General features: G+C 42.3%; 2 protein-coding genes across 3 annotated transcripts in view; one reads left to right on the top strand and one right to left on the bottom strand.

Moving 5' to 3' along the window:
• The window catches only part of LOC146987004 (heme transporter hrg1-A-like), a 349,260-nt gene that overhangs the window by 292,721 nt on the left and 39,246 nt on the right, over positions 1 to 17,293 (bottom strand). The window lies entirely within an intron of this gene.
• LOC146987006 (histone deacetylase 7-like) overlaps positions 1 to 17,293 on the top strand; it is a 41,635-nt gene that overhangs the window by 11,347 nt on the left and 12,995 nt on the right. The window contains exons 2-17 of one of the 2 annotated variants that reach the window (XM_085775955.1): positions 6,169 to 6,353; positions 6,927 to 7,014; positions 7,528 to 7,642; positions 7,819 to 7,898; positions 8,853 to 8,966; positions 9,225 to 9,322; positions 9,857 to 9,955; positions 11,047 to 11,200; positions 12,340 to 12,590; positions 12,735 to 12,980; positions 13,677 to 13,872; positions 14,005 to 14,138; positions 14,316 to 14,436; positions 14,565 to 14,614; positions 15,959 to 16,066; positions 16,327 to 16,382. In XM_085775955.1, the coding sequence (XP_085632081.1) occupies positions 6,169 to 6,353; positions 6,927 to 7,014; positions 7,528 to 7,642; positions 7,819 to 7,898; positions 8,853 to 8,966; positions 9,225 to 9,322; positions 9,857 to 9,955; positions 11,047 to 11,200; positions 12,340 to 12,590; positions 12,735 to 12,980; positions 13,677 to 13,872; positions 14,005 to 14,138; positions 14,316 to 14,436; positions 14,565 to 14,614; positions 15,959 to 16,066; positions 16,327 to 16,382 (2,095 nt within the window). The remainder of the gene's footprint in view (positions 1 to 6,168; positions 6,354 to 6,926; positions 7,015 to 7,527; positions 7,643 to 7,818; positions 7,899 to 8,852; positions 8,967 to 9,224; positions 9,323 to 9,856; positions 9,956 to 11,046; positions 11,201 to 12,339; positions 12,591 to 12,734; positions 12,981 to 13,676; positions 13,873 to 14,004; positions 14,139 to 14,315; positions 14,437 to 14,564; positions 14,615 to 15,958; positions 16,067 to 16,326; positions 16,383 to 17,293) is intronic. The other variant, XM_085775956.1, reaches the window with a different exon arrangement.

The raw sequence follows: 17,293 nt of genomic DNA, 5'->3' as shown, positions 1-17,293 counted from the left end.
CACATTTCCTCAACAACAGCATCTGTTAATGTCAGGATGATCACAGTGCAGAGGTGGATGTTTTGTGGGTTGAGATGAGCTGTGCAGACCACTGACCCGGATCGGTGCAATGCTCAGATGATCGGTCGCTGTTTTCTTTTGAAGTATAAAAAGGAAGTAAGCCGGTGTTCCCGTCAGGTCAAATTGTAACTGATGTCTTGATTTGCATAATTGAGGTTCAAGTTAATTTGTGTGTGTCTGTGTGTGTGTTTGATATTTCTAAATTAAGGGGCGTATTAGTGCTAATATTCTGTATTACTTCCCTCCATTGTGAACGAGAAGCACCTGCCAGATCACGAAAGAAGGAATCATTGTCAACTCTCAACAGCGGTAACACATGTTGCAGAAGTTCTCAGGCAAGAACCAAGTTTCAGTCTCATGCCAACCTTATGACTGCACCCTGGGCCAAATTTTGGTTCCCCCTCCAAAAAAAAAAAAAAAAAAATTGACCTCCTGAGACCCAAAGGAGAAATAATGAAACAATTTCAACAATTGTGAGTCTGTTTTGGCTGTGAGAAATCAATCTGGTGGATCTCACTGAAGAGCATGCCGGCTTGTGACACTCTCTCATATACACACAACTCTACAGTGAGCTGGCGACCCCTCACCTTTTTCCCGAGCCGCCTCAGGGAACTGAAGATCAAGAGAAGTCTCATAAGGGTCTGACCTCTGATCTTTTGGTTAAAGAGAGCAGTAGGGACAGTACAAAACAGTACTGATGACTAGGAGCGAAAGAAAGAAAAGACTACACAAAAGAGGAATCTGCGTATCTGCTTGTGCTTTTTTTTCCTGCTGACAGTCAAGTATAGGAATGTAGTAGTCTTATGTCGTGGCATAATAACTTGTTACTTCATATGCCTTGGGGGGGAAAAGGAAATGAGCTGTTCGGTATGCTTCATACACTTGAACTGCAAGGGTAAACATGTGCCAAACATCTGACAATGATAGATTGGGCAGTGTTTATTTTTAGATCTTTGAAAGAATTGGTTGATTAATTAGTAAGTGAATCAACAAAGTGAATCCATTTTAAGTATTTTTTTAATGATCAAATGATCTGATCAATCATTTTCAAAGTGTAAAATCCTGTCTCTGGTTCCAGCCTCACTAATAGGAGGATTTACTGTTTCTCTCTGTTTTCTGATTGTTGTAAACTGAGAAGATTTAGGTTTAGGGTGGTTGCTTGGACAAAATAATGATCTTGGGCTCTGGAAAACTCCCGTAGATATTATTCACTATTTGTTGACATTAAATTTAACAACAATTACAAAAGAAAACAACCTAACAAATAAGCATTTTTCAGAATAACTTTGCTGCAGCCCTGGTACAGATTATTTCATAAAGTAGACCTCACTGAAACTGCAATTATTGTCAAAATATGTGCTAATACTGGTGTAAACCAGTATCTTCCAGTATCAGCACCCCGCTCATTGTGGTTGGTCGTAGGGAACTTATTTTCTATTCTCATCCTTGTGCAGGAAACCTGATGTATATGAGGTTGAAGTTATTGACAACCACTTGCACACACGCCACACGCATGCAGAGACATGTGTGCGCTATTGGTAAAGCTATTAATACACTTACAAGCACAAACACACACATGCCACACACTCATCAAAACACGTGGTTTTTTGCGCTATTAATATGTCGAAGAAACGGCAACGGACAAACTTCAGTGTCCAGGCGCATGTGTGCAGCATGATTACATACAATAACACAAGTGTTGACTGGCAGGTGACACTAAAAATAAATGGCCTCGGTTACATACACCGAAACTTGCACAAAGAGCCACAGTGATCCTTCAGCAGAAACAAATGGGCACTATTAATACACTGGCACCAACACACACACAGACACACACACGACGAGCCCTGATGCTCTGATGCATGTGTACACACAGCGATCAACTGTTGCACAAGCAGATCCTACTTATGCAAACACAAAAACCTGCTATGTACACTCAAAAGAAACAACTGCAAGCTATTAATATCTTGGCGTGTTTAGGATGGACACATACAAGCGCACACACATGCACACATTGATGCACACAGTCAGTCACTCAGAGATTGATACTCCAGCTGCTCGGAAGCAGAGGGACAGAATGTCCCCAGCAGCTGTGGATTCCTATAAACGTAAGGACGGGGGTAGGGACAGAGGAAAGGACGGACACAGCGATAGGTGGTGGGCAGTACGGTGGAAACAAAAGTTGTTTTTGTACGTGAGAATGCATTCAGTAACACACATTTGAACCAGGAACCAATTTGCGTGCTTGATATTGTTCTAGAAACAATGTTAATCTTATTTGTTTATATCTCAGATGACATTTCATCCCTGAGTTCTTGTTTTTTTTTTTTTCTCTGTAACCAGGCACCGACCTCAAGCCCGCTGCCTGTCTTTATGTATACAAATAGTAACTAGCATTTAACCTGATGTGTGACTTCCAGACTTAACTCCATTCAATACCACTGTGTGTGTGGAGTTCGCTCCAGCCCCACAATAAACAAAAGCACATTTTAGGGCCACACTGTGGATATAAATACTTTGCTGAAGGACATCTGTAACCCTCTCAAGCTGCAAAAATGAACCAGTGAAGCCATTCAACCAAAATAGCAGCTTCTGCTTGCCTAAATGAACCAAGAGGATGTTATGGTGCAGGCTAACTTTAGAAACAGGAAGTCACTGTTTCTGTGTGAGTGTGAGTGTCTGTGTGTGCACAGAAGTAAAGCCTATGCATGTGTGCAGGTGCGTGTGTGTGTGCATGTATTGTGTGTGTGTTGTGTGTATGCATGTGTTAGTGCTTCGGTGTGTTGCTGCAGAGAGGGCCCACAGAATGAGGATGATGGTTGTGAAACGAATATGCTATTACAGAAACCAGAAGTTTGTCTCCTGCCTATTTTTAGCAGCACAACGCACAAATGAGAGACAGAGAAGCACGCACACAGATCTTATCTATATACACTTCTCTAATTTTTCAAATGTTCCAGATTTTATCTCATGAATAGTGTTTCTTTTCCATTTTAAAATATGTATCTTGTATTTTTAGCACACAGTTGATGAATAGCCGGCCCATGCTGAGCACTTACAATTGCGCTACTCTTTTGGAATTTAATGCTGAATAAAGTGTGTGTACTTGTAAGTCTTCTGCTCCTGTGGCGAGCTCTTGGTAATATGATAGAAAGTAATCAGCAGCCTTTTGAAACCCTTTAGGGTCTAGGTGGAGGAAACCTTAACTGTTTAGTTGGCTCTTTGGAAGCACAATGCAGTGACTGAGCTGGTTTTGTGTCCAGTCATATAATGAGTCACCTGCTGAGTTTGCCTCAAGTCACAGGTTCAGTGTCGGTAAAACTCAACCAAACATATAATTAGCTTCTTCTTTTTCTTTCTCTTTAAAATTGTAGAAAGATGGAGAAATTCAGTGGGTGTTAGGTCAGGTGTCCTTAATGTCACATTGTTTAAAATGAGTCGACTTCAGTTTCATGTTGATGCAGTCTGGTGTTCAACAATATTTTCAGGGTAAAAATACACCACAGGTGTTTCTTTTCTGTTTAGAATAGGAGTGAGACTGACTTCCTGATCATTTCCTCTCTCTCAGGGGAGCTCACTTGTTCGGTAATAATGTGTATGTGTGTGTGTGTATGTGTGTGTGTGTGTGTGTGTGTGTTACTCAGTAGAGTGTATGCAGATTATTTGAGTCCCCACCACCACCACCACCACCGCTGCTACCACCACCATCCTGCTCTTCTAGTGATTGTCTGATTTCCTTTGCAAAAAGCACACTGACATTCTTCAATAATATACTGTTCTGCTGCCTCTGGTACTTCCTGTTTTTTTTTTTCAGCCACTTAAAAAAAAAGTTTTAAAAGTTTAAAGAAACAAACCCTGGAAGCAGAGGCATAAATCATCTGAAAGTCTGAGTCTCTGACATACAGTTTAGCCTGACATCTGTTGGTCTGTGGGTTAGCTGGTCAGGTAGGATTCCTGCCTTGAAGAATGTAAAACAGCGGTGTACTGTAATGCTAACAATAGACTTATCATCTCTGGCTGTGATGAGTTGTGCAAACAATGATGGTCAGAATTTTAGTTCTCACAAAAAACCTATGTAAATGTGTCTGCCACTTGCTCCGTTTCACAGAAAACATGAAAACGCAACACCTTCCCCATGAGCAGATGGTGTTATTATTATTATTATTATTATAATTAACTCTATTAAGCAGGGCAGCAGGTTTAAATATACTTGACCTAAACTGCATTATCTTTTATTCCGGTCATTATTAACTTCAGCACTTCTTGTTTTGTTCGGTTGCATGTAAGTCTCAATTGACCTGCAGTAATGAGAGCATGGAAGTGTTTTCCTCTTAGACAGACATTATTGTTTCTCTCTATGAGTCAGTCTTGCTGTTGGGAACGAGGGCCAAGCAGCGCTGCCTGGGTCTGTAAGGCTAACTGTCTGGCTCAGGCAGGAGGGAAGTTTTGTGGCATTTGGGTGCAGCCTTTATGTGGAGGTTTGTTTTTGGGCTGTTTTGTTGCACTGCTGAAAATTTGATCTGATAGTCTCTTCGACTTATAAAAGTGTTGCAGGCTTCATTTAAGACTATTTTTTGCTGAAGCTTCTGTTAGACATTGGTGACTTAACCTCTAGAAACACCCTCCACTTGACTTATCTGTGTGTTTTTGGATTCTGCTTTTTGTGCGCTTTACCTGTATTGATGTAGTTGGTTTGATAGTGTAATCTTTTATTTGTTAACTTGTAGATAACTCCCAAAGCCAGTGAATAATTGTAATCCAAGTAGAGTAGGTATGTATAATACTGCGGTGTATGTGTGTGTGAGAGAGGTAATGTTTTCACTGCAGAGTTGTTACTGCGATACAGTGCTGTCCACAACAACAGGGTATGCCAGTAAAGAAATGTCCTCTTACAGGAATTATGTGAGTAATGTTGAGTAATATTCTGGGTTGCAGTCACTCAGGCGTATGAATTCAGTAAATTTCCACATCCTTCCCTCCCTCCTTTCCTCCCTCCCGCTGTCCCTTTTACCCCAGAGGGAGCAAGGTGTCTCCTTCCGTACTTTATCTGTCTGTGCCTTTGTATCAGTACCAAAACATTCCTCACCATCTTTATTGGTTTCATGTGTCAAGTGATGTGTGAGCTGCCATATGTTTTTGCCTTGTTGATGTGACGCATCATAAAAGTTGAAAATAACTTAAAGTTGTTTCCTAAGTTACCAGTCGGCGTGTTACCATCAGGACCCCATTGTGCCATTCATGCTATAGTTAAATCAATTGCAATGAGTGCAGTGGGGTTACTCTGACATATTTACAATGGGCCGCTGGATTGCATGAATGGATCAAAACCTTTTCTCACTCCCCTGCACCTATAAAAAGACATCTGTCTTTAGTTAAGCTTGGTCCACTTGTCTGACTTGTGCTAAATTTAGCTTTTTATTTCTTTCATTTCAGTAAAAACCTGGAAGGTGGATGACAGATTGATGTACCTGACCCAAATGCCTTGACCACACAATGTTCAGATCCGACAAATCCGTGCTTTTTTTTATTATTTTTTTTCATTCTTTTGTGCCCCTCCAACCCCAACATACACAAACACCCCTCTCCTTTTCTTTGCTGAATGCAGTGTTGGACAATGGCCAGTTCACTTGAGGCAGGAAGACTTGAATGAAATGAAATATGACTGGTGAATGTGCAGAGTTCAAGTACAAGTACACATCTGGGCACATATTTATGCCAAATAAACTGAGTGCACTCTTGATCGTGTTTATGTAAAGTATAAACAGTAAATGACGCTCAAATTGTTCTCTGAGTTTTTGTGAATATCAGTTAAAAACATTCTTCCTCCGGCGACCTTTTGTGTTACACACTCAACATAAAATATTTGCTCTATTCTTGGTGCTCCTCATTTATGATGGTGATCTGTCTGCGCAGCATGGAGGGCACTTATAAAAAACAAAAAAGGTCAAATGTAGGTCTATGATTTATGCAATAACAGATCCTCTAGAGAAACAAACTCATTGTTCACCTCCAAAATAATTCCCACATGACCAGGATAAACATGGACAAGTGTTATTATCCTCCATTCACAAATAATGTGTTATTCTCTCTTTCTCTCTCTCTCTGCAGTGGATGTGATCATCAACAGTCGGCTTTCTTTATCCAAAAGTGGGGAGCAGCCCATGGACCTAAGTGTCACTCAGAGGTTGTTGCATCCAGGCCCAGATTCGGCCATGCTGGCCCCCCGCCCTCCTTTCTTCCTGGGACCGCTCCCTGCTCAGCATTGCCCCCAGTTTTCCCAGCAGGGATTGCAGGTGAGGAAAAACATCTGTGTCAGGAGGAGAGTAAGTATCAGCAGGGCCCTCCTCATTTCTCAGCCAGCGTCACCAAAAACCAAAAATCAGCTCCTTAATGTTTCTTCTCAGAGGCCTGGGAGTACACCCCATGAATTTTAAGCCTCGTGTCTCACCACATCCTGCAGCATTAGCACATCTGCATCTACATTTTATTTAGTGTACAGGACGTCCTACCACAGCAACCACTGGGACAAGCCCATTGCCTTTGCCACACACTGTCACCCAGGTTAAATGCTTGGTAGAAATTAGTAAGAAGTAGGTCAGGTTACTATAAACAAACAAGCTTCTCAGCATTTGATTCTGAGTGATGTGTGCCACGGATGAACCGATTAATGCTGCAACTGAAAGATGCCTTTGTTAAGATAAAGGCTTTTATCAATATGCAAATCCTGTGGCTAGATTCAGTAATAGACATATTTATCAGCGACTAACTGTGGCAATGTTGCTTTTTCTGTATAAATCTTACATGTACAGTTAAAGCAGATGAGGCTGCACCAGTGTTAACATGTCTTCATGTTTTCCTTCCTGCAGTATAACACTGAACAAAGGCAAAGAGAGATGGAGGAGGAGAAAAGAGAGGAGCTGCAACAGCTGATACGCAAGAATAAAAACGAGCAGAGTGAGTATCACACGTATCGTGCATACTGTACTCTATCAGACTGTAATGTCTTTTCATAGGTTCCCTGAAAGACCATAAGGTTGTTGACGTGGTTTTGATATGAGTCACAGCACACGGTACGATTCAATGAAGAAGGAGGGGATTTCCAACAGTGCGGTGATGTATTCTCAGATTCCAAGGAAATTTCTGCTCATATCAAACCAAAGTCAAACAAACACTTGTTTCAGGAAACACTTTGTGCTGTTTTAAATTTTTTTTCACATAGAGGAAATGAAGAGAACAGAGAGTTGAACTTGACAAATGTCTTTGGGCTGTAGTTTTGAAGTCTCTTGACTGCTTATTGATACAACAAGAGCTTAGAGTCCAAAGTGGGGGGGGGGAAACTGTTCAGATTTCAACATCAACACATTTTATCTGTATTTTTATATTATCAACCCCACCCTTGGCTGCAGGACTATCAGCTGCAAGGCCGTGCATGATCCAATTCATTGTCTTATTTTTATTGACTAACAGGTGCTGTAGCCAGTCCCCTGGTAAGGCAGAAACTCCGGGAACATATAATAATGAAGAACCATCCCACCCATGATAGGGTTACTCCCAACCACACCAGTCCTTCACCAGGATACAGGTGAGATGCACAAACATGCACAAATGATCAGTTGTGAATTTGTGTTTATAACCATTCATTTATTCATGATAATCCATGAATCGTCAGATCTTTCAGATTTTAGTTATTCAAATACAATGCATTAAGAACGTAGAGCAAATCTCCTCATTCCCATTCATATTGTTTTCGTTACTAAGGCTACCAGTTCCAGACATGTCACCGAAGGCCCAGCCTTCACCCTGCGACCAGCGTAAGGACCTCGCCCTGCGCAGGACAGGTGAGATGCCTCCAGCTGTTTGTGTCTGTGATGGGGTTTCCCAACCTGAGGTGTGAAAGCTGCTGTGAAGGTCACCGGTGATTTTCCACTTCAGGTTCTGCTCTTCTTCTGGTGCGCTTTGTGAAATCTGAGTCTGACTCAGTCATCTGACTACATATCTCGGTGTCTCAGCAAACTGTACAGTACATATTACATTATGCATTCTGGGCTACAGAGAATGGGAAAGTGGAGGATAGAGTGAACTTTCACAGTGTAGAGCTCTTTCTAGTGAGACTAAAGAAAGTCATAAAGCAACAGGCCTGCAGGGCCAGAGAGAGACCGAACAGCGATAAAAACAATAGCAACAGTGAGACACAAAGACCGAAACAGTTACATAACATCTACATAGGTATGTGTAAAATGAACTGCGTGAGAGTCTCGAGCAGGTCTCCCTCACCGTGTGAATGAGAGTGGGAGTGGTTTCGTCTCTTCAAGTACACCAACCATTCAAAAAGCTGCTATTTATTTGCATTGCCACAGAACCCTTAGGTGCCAGCGTGCACACACACACACACACACCCTCCAGTGTTGTTTTTGGCTCGGTGACAATACATAGCTGCCTTTTATCTGCTCTCAGCAGGCCACTGATTGATTGTTTTGTTTGAGCTTATTGGAGCCTGACCAATGTAAACATGGAACTTTTTCATGCTATTGACCAGGACTGAGGCATTTGCTCGGTTCAGCTGTGCTGCATATTGCTTTAACTTTGTTTTGTTATGAAAATGAGTGCATCAGTATCACCGCACTGTATTCCTGCTCACGCACTCTGTAAGATGTTATTGTCATCAAGTGACATATAAATATACAGTACAGTACAGTATGTGTTTCCATATGGATCCAAAGGGATAATTATGTCTCTCTATGAATGTATGTGCTTCTTTGTGTATTAATTTGTGTGTATTTGTGTGTGTGCAGTCTCCGAGCCCACTCTGAAGTGGAAGTTAAAGAAGCTGATCAGTACAAGGCCAAATCCACTGCAGCGTAAGATCAGTGCCCCTCCTGCTGTCAAGCACAGGACAGAAACTCTGGGTAAGTCAAATCGCTCTCATCATTTTATTCTTCGGTTTTATTTGCACTGAGTTCATTTCATACTTCATTTTACAGCATGACAGATTTGAAACGTGTTTTTAGAAACACACATCATGTGATCCCAACACATTCTGTACTTTCACAGTTTGATTAATTAATTTTTCACTTTGTTATGTGCATCATTTTTTTCTGTATAAACGCATCTCTGTCGTTGGCTGTCATGAGTTTATGGATGTCTCTCTCCGTGCTGTCATTCAGACTCCTCCCCCAGCAGCAGCAGCAACCCAGCATCAGGGTGCAGCTCGCCCAACGACAGCCTCCATTCAGACAATGGGGCCCTTCCTGTGGCTCATGAGGTCAGTGTTTCTTTTATTTTAAAATTATAGCTTTCCCATCCACACCGGCATCTGGCATCACAGCTGCACAGGTTATGGTTCGGTGCTTAAAACACACATCACATCAACAGTACACATGATGCCAGAAGTCTTTGAAATTCATCTACAGGGATCTCTATTTGATCTTCTCTTGGATTAATTCATGAAGTATTTCCTAGAAAGACTTTACTTTCTTGTTTGTTTGTTTGTTTTAACAACTTACAGCCAAACTTATAGTTGAAGTGACAACATAGAGCTGTGCAATGCTTATAACTTGAAAATGAGTTTTTCAGGTGATTGTACAACTTGTTCATACAGAATAGTAATTTTATCATAGAAAGATTTTTATTTACACCTTACCACATTTTCCTGGTTAACATTTAAGTTTTATGAACATTATAACATTTTCTTTTCAAAAGTCGATTTCATTTGATATTTATGTTCAAAATGGATCTGATAATTTCTTTTGTCTGTAGATATAACCAGTGTAGTAATGACTGTTTTAATCTCATTCAGGCGCAGAGGTTGCTGCTGAAGGACGGTAATTTGGCCCATTTCACGTTGCCTCCCAGCCCCACTGCCATGCCCAACATCACTGCTGGACTCCCAGCTCAGGTGAGCAATGGTATCTTTAAAGGGATAGTTCAACATTTTGGCAAATTGGCCCATTGCCATAATCCCTATAGTCATAGCAGTAGGTTTGTTACCTTTAATTGTCGGTGCAAGCTATTTTTAGAATGGCGGAGCAGAGCCGCAATCTGCTCAGAGCTACGCTACGGAGTCTAATGGGATTTCTTGGTTTTCCTCATCAAACACACATCAAATACATAATCCAACAACTCCAAAACACTCCCGTGGACAAGTTGTGACCTGCACATTAACCACGCTATGAGATAATAATAGAACGTTACAAGACAGAGTTGTTTTCGAGGTAAATGCAGAGACCGCTTGCCGAAAAACTACCCCTGACGGGAACATGCAATAGCAATTTTAGATGAATTTACCTCGAAAACAACTCTGTTATTGTCTCATAGCGTGGTGAATGTGCAGGTCACAACTTGTCCACCAGAGCGTGTTTGATGAGGGAAACCAAGAAATCCCATTAGCCTACGTAGCGTAGCTCCGAGCAGCTCACAGCTCTGCTCCGCTGTTCTAAAAATAGCTTGCACCGACAATTAAAGGTAATGAACCTTCTCCTAAGACTATAGAGATTATGGCAATGGGCCAATTTGCCAAAATGTTGAACTATCCCTTTAAGGGTTCCCCTCAGAGTCACTATTTAAATTGTTGAGGGTTCATCTGCCAAGAAAAGCTAAAACTAACCTCATGAATCATGCATCAATTTAAATACATTTTCAGATCACAACGATATGCAGATAGATTCATGCCACCAGAGTGTATCTGAGACTGAGGGTTTATAGAGCCTGTACACTAGGACACTTATAGAAACATGTGGTGTATTCACGCTTTCACTTCCCTCTTGATTTCTGTGGTGCTTTCGTGTCTTTTGAATTAGTCATGATGAGTCTCTCTGTACATTATGAGCCGCCCATTAAGCCCTCGCCCTGTGGACTAATTCCACATATTGTTCATTTCACTAAGCCAGGCCAAGCCCTTCTTCTTACCGGCCCATATAGCATTTCTTAACATGACCTCTCCACTCTTGTCTTCTCTTCTCTTCTACCTCTCCCCGTCCTTCTCCCCAGGCTGACATGCAAGTAGCCAGGCGATTGGCAGTGTCGGCTCTGCATCAGGTCTACTTGCCTGTGGAAGGAAACAGTCAAGCCCTGGCTCAGCGCCTGCAGCCTGTGCTCATACTGGAACCACATACTGGACTGGTGCACTCCCAGTTTGTCTCTTGTGAGTACTGTAGTTGTGCAACTGCAAATATTTTTGTAAAGCAGAAACAGGAACGCAGGACTGTGGCGCGCAACAACCATAAAAGATCAAGGGACTTAATTAGATTTAATCGATAAACACGTTGGTTAATAGTTTTTATGTATTTTCTTTTTTTGTTTGTTTCAGTTTCATGTTTTTTTTTTTCATCTAAGTCCTTCCAGTCGCCACAAACCACCATATATTAATACTCACGCACAGACTTTTTTCACGGCACAGTTTTTCACATTTTAGCAGGAAACCATCAGTGCCACTCCATTTAGATATTCAAATTCAGTGTCCTAATAATATGTGTATCCGTTCAGATCTGGCATCAATATGTGTCTCGAGTGATCTGATCACAAGTGGACAGCAGTGTGGACGCCTACTCAACTGCTGTCTCCTGCCACACTTTCATTTTTGTGAAGCTGTAAGCAGTGCATTGATGAGCTCATTCTCATCTCGTCCTGGCTCCCTCCGTCTTTCTCACACACGTATCATAAACAGACCTATCTGTCATTCTCGCACTGGCTAAAAACAGCCACTCATTTGGTTTTCACGAACAGAAATGAGCAGGGAAGTGAGAACTAGTGGTCACTTGAGACACATTTGAAGATGCGTTTCAATGCCAGGTGTGAACTGACGTACTCAGAGCTGCTTACTTGTAAATGTTAATACCAAAGCCAGGTCTTTAATCAGAATGAAGGAACAACAATGCCCTTTATCTTGTTCATCATTTCTTTTGACTCAGTATAATCAACAGCACAAGAGCGCCCTCCATCAGGCTGTAGGCGGTGATGCAGTTTAACTGATAACACAGAGACATGCTGTAAATGTAATCAGCATTATCTTCTGTGAGTTCTCCAGTAAAACTAAAGTATTTTCTATAGAGGAGTGTTTTCCTACTCCTATCACACAGTCCCTTATGCCTCATTGATCCCCTTTTCCATCTTACTTTTCCTCCTCCTTCCTTTTAGATGATCTTTTCAGCCTCTAATTGTTAAGTTTATTTCAGTTTTTCCATTGCATCTCTATTTTTTCCCTCGGTGCTGTTCTCCTGTCAGTCTGCCTTCACTCATCTTTATCCCCGGTTGTAACCAATTACTCTCTTCTTCTCTTTGCAGTTCATGGTTTGAGCTCTGTTCCTCTGCAGCAGCAGCAGCAGCAGCAGCCTCACCTGTCCTCTCCCTCCAGAAGAGAGGGCTCAGTCAACTTGCCCTCGCACAGGCCTGTGGAGCGAACACGCTCGGAGCCACCACCTTACAGCCACTCGCCCTTCACTCTGCACGGCAGCCAGCACTCACACACTCAGCACCAGCTGCTTCAGCAATACAACAAGCTGGAGAGGTTCAAGCAGAATTCACACCTGAGCAAGGTGAGAGGAACCAGGCACAGACAATAAAAAACAAACAGACTAGTTAGGTGTAATACAAGTGTTTTTATTATATTTACCTGATATACAAAGAGTTTAATTTGTTAATAGCAAGTTGTGAAGCATGAAAAACCTCTCTTATATTAGACAACAATCAAGTCCATTGAGAAGCCTCGTCTGACACAGATCCCATCGGAGGACATGGACTTGGAGGAGATCGGATCAGGATCTGGTTCGGGGTCAGGGTCCGTGTGCGGCTCGGAGACGGGCTCGGGGTGCGAGGATGGCCATCGCAGGAGACAGAGCACGGCGAGCACCGACTCAGTTTATGGCACAGAGTCCACAACCTCCTCACGGGAGAGTTTGATCGAGTCCTCACATCCCCTGAATCAGGTACGAATAAAAATTCACAGACGTATCTTAGCCGAGTTTTATAGAGAGTCTTATGTCCCTCAAAAGAAAATCACCCTTGTGCTTTAATATATTTTTGGAAGAAAACGTATGTTGACACAGGCTCTCTGCTGATTCATTTATCTTATTTAATGACCTCAGTATCTTACTGTAACTCAGTGGTTTCTGATGAGTATCCATCACCAGGATTAGCAGCATGTGCATATTATTTCCTCTTTTAAAGCTCTTTCAGTATAATTTTAGAACAGATGTGATATTTAGAATGTAGTCTTTAATTAAAAATGTATAACTAATGTCATAATAATGATAAAGAAAACATCAAAACTGTGTTAAATGTGTATAATTTGTGTCCCCAGTGTTCATGTACTGTACATGAATTTTCTTGTTTGAGCCATGCTGCTGACAACAGAGGGCGCTGTAGCTTCATTTATACATTATGAAAACACAGAGAGTTATAACTTTGCGGCCGCGTGTTTGGCAGAGCTGCATTTTCTTTATCAGTTGCTCGTTCTAGACAAGCAGTATTTAAATTGACCAAATAATGACTACTTGCAATGTACTGGAGAGAGAAACTGGAGCTTGGAGAGTCTGTGGAATTTACTGAAGTTTAAGTCTTTGCCATGTGCTGCTTGTTTTTTAAATGCTCCTACATTCCTTGTTCTCCTCTGGGAACCGCAGAGGCAGGTGATCCTTAGACAAGGTCTCCAGCTGGACCCCATGAGCGTGCCTGCCCTAATTTGGCCTCACCAGCCGCTGCTTCGGACCCGGTCCTCCCCGGCCTCCACATCGCTGCCTCCTCCACATCCACCCAGCAGCATATCTTCTCTTTCACTGTCCAGCCCCACCGCAGACGTCCAGCTACGCTTCACCACCGGTGAGCAGCACGTTTTTGAAAATGTGGAGAGAGAGAGAAAAAAATGTTGAATGTTAGTACCTGCTGAGGTATTTTGGAAACAGTTCACCTGCGATTAGATTATTAAGTGTGTGTGTGTGTGTGTGTGTCTAGGTCTGGTTTATGACGCCCAGATGCAGAAGCACCAGTGTACCTGTGGTGACAACAGCCGCCACCCTGAGCATGCTGGGAGGGTCCAGAGCATCTGGTCCAGACTGCTGGAAAGAGGCCTCAGGAACCAGTGTGAGGTATGTTACACACTTACACACACTTACACACACACTTATCCATCACTAATAATGCCTAATCCCAACAGGCTGGGATGTCCACACATGTACACACTTACAGTACATGTACACGACACATACTATATGTTGTGTTATATTGAATATTATACATATTCGTGTGTGTGTGTTTTTGTGTAGCGTATCCGCAGTAGGAAGGCCACTCTAGAGGAGCTGCAGTCGGTCCATTCAGAGAAACATGTGCTTCTGTTTGGCACCAACCCTCTCAACCGCCTCAAGCTGGACAACCGCAAGCTGGCTGGTAAAAATCAATGATAATGATGATGATAATAATAATAATAATAAAAATAATAATAACAATTATAATAATGATGAAATTAGTTCATTAATTTCTGATATTACATTCATGACATGAATTATTTCCTGCAGGAATCTTGGCTCAACGGATTTTTGTGATGTTACCATGTGGAGGAGTTGGGGTGAGCTATCTATCTATCCATCTATCCATCCATCCATCCATCTACATTGATTCTTCTATAGTTGCAATGACACTTGCGTTTACTTAACTTTAACTGTCTCAACTAAACCCAGACCAACTGATGTGAGGACCCACTAAAGTTTCCGCATGACGACGGTTTCAAACTAAAATTTGCCCACACAACCATACAAAGACAGTTACGCACATACACACATCACACACCCCTTTAAAACCAGTCATGTGGGAATCTTTCCACTTATCTAATTGCATTACTGAACAGCAAACATTACACGGCTGATTATGCCTCATTACACAATTAAGCTAATAATGCTACAAATTGCTAATGCTATTGTTTTTGGCGAAGATGACTTTGAACCCCAATCAGAAATCAAAGGCTGCACAAAGGTGAGATGTGGGAGAAACTGAAAAAGAAGAGGGGAAGAAAGAGGGCATGCACAGAGACTGCAGCTTGGAGGGGTGCGTGCCAGTGAAACTGGATTTTATTTAGAGGGAATGGTTCTGGGCAAAACAGGGAGTGTTGTTGAAAGAAGAAGCAAACAATAAAATGGGAAGGTAGCTAAATAGAGTGTATTTAACAATGGACAATGAGAGAAGGAAAAATATGAGAGGCTAGAAAAGGCCAAAAGGTGTTTTCCCTTTTGTCATATGACAAAACACAGATAATAATGGCCTCAAGACGCCTTGTGAAGTACAAAGAGAAGAGAGGAGGCAGATAAAGTATGGAGAGGAGAGGAGGTAGGAAAAGAAGAAGGGGGCTGGGTGTCAGTTGATAAGACGACTGATCTGCCTGGATTTCCGGCCCTCGGCTGGTCTGGTGAAGAGGGGTGATTGGAACAAGATGGCAAAGTCTGTGATAAAAGAAATTCCTCTGATTTCATTGTTCCACCACGGCACACCACCAGAAATATGAGTCTCGGAGCGTGGAGCAACACGAGGGGAACACAAGACAGGTTTTTACACTGAGAATAGATGCAACAAACAGAAGGTGGATGTGGGAAAAACAACGTTTCTTGCACTCAGCTGCTGCACATTTAAACGTTTTTACACCGCACTGTGAGAAAAATTCCCCCGTTTGATTTATTATTGCAAATTTCATTTCCATATATCAGCAGTTGAAACTAGATGAAATGAGATAAGTGCAAACTGGTCTCACTGGATTTCATAAAGTTAAAACCAAACAGGGCAATGAGTCTGAAACTAAATATGCAGCAACTTTCCTTTCAACCTTTTCAACACAGCTCATTTTAACCGCATCTCCAATGCAACATCTGCGGCTGACTTTTGAACTGACTCTACTCGTCTCGTCACTGGTTTTCCCTGACAGGTAGATGTCGATACAGTCTGGAACGAACTTCACACATCAGCAGCTTCCCGTATCGCGGCGGGATGCGTCACAGACCTGGCTCTGAAAGTCGCACAAGGAGAGCTGAAGGTGTGTATGTGTGCATGCGCCTTTTCCTTGTACCATGTACTTAATCACCTCTGACAAAGTGAGTGTTTTCTCTCAGTGTGCTTTGTAACCGTTTGTGGGGTAAACACAATAATATACAGTGTTCTTTGGTACCTTTCCCCTTGGATATTTCAGCCCGTTGACTGTAATTTAAATCTATTTACAACGGCGGTAAACATGCAAACAACCGTTTTGATTTATGACGGCAGCAAGGTGTTGAGGCTTTTGCTCTCCTCTCACAGAATGGCTTTGCTGTGGTGAGGCCCCCTGGACACCATGCAACCCACTCCTCCCCTCAGTAAGTACAGCAGCATGCACACACACACTCACACACACACACACACACACACACACAGAAACACACACACACACACACATAGACGCATACACACACATACCAGGAGCCAGGAGGTCTCAGCAAAGTGTTTCAAAGGATTTATTACAGATCAGCTACACTTCTGAGCAAGAGAGAGAGAGGGAGAGAGAGAGGGGCCCTATGTCTCTCTCTCTCTCTTAATGTGTGTGTGTGTGTGTGTGTGTGTGTGTCTGTAAATGTGTGTGTGTGTGTGTGTGTCTGAGATGTGTGCTACCTGCCTGATGCCTGGGGCAACCTACCTCCTCCGCTCAATTTCTTTCAAGCTTTCAGGACACAGAGTAAAAGCACCTTGAAAGAACTTGTGTGAGTGAGTGTATGTGTGTGTGTGTGTGTGTGTGTGTGTGTGTGTGTGTGTGTGTGTGTGTATGTGTGTGTGTCTACTGTACTGTATGTGTGTGTGTGTGTGTGTGTGTGTGTGTGTTTGCTTGGATGTGTGTACTTGTGTTGTTGTGTGCACGCACGGGTTTGTATCGGTCTTTGATAGGAGGCATTAGCCAAGTAACCACACTCAGCTGTGTGGCTGTGTGTGCTCAGCACTGCCTGACACTGGTTATTTATGGGATGATAATGACTTTTTTCTTCTTCTTGATGAGTATGAGCAGTATGCATGATATACCGTCCACACACACATACACACACGCACACACACACACACATACACACACATACACACAGACAAAGGCATCCACAGTTTACGACCCATGCTGACACTGCCACTTCCAACATTCCTCCATTGTTTTTCATACATCAACACTTTTTTTTTTGCATACCTTTTACTGTAGACAGTGAGTGAGAGAGCCGCCGTGCCAAGTCGTGAGTTCATTTTCTCTGAA

The sequence above is a fragment of the Trachurus japonicus genome, chromosome 5, assembly GCF_045865225.1.
Source record: "Trachurus japonicus isolate A0001 chromosome 5, Traja_1.0".
NCBI lineage: Eukaryota > Metazoa > Chordata > Actinopteri > Carangiformes > Carangidae > Trachurus > Trachurus japonicus.
This window is presented reverse-complemented; position numbering and strand designations above follow the sequence as displayed.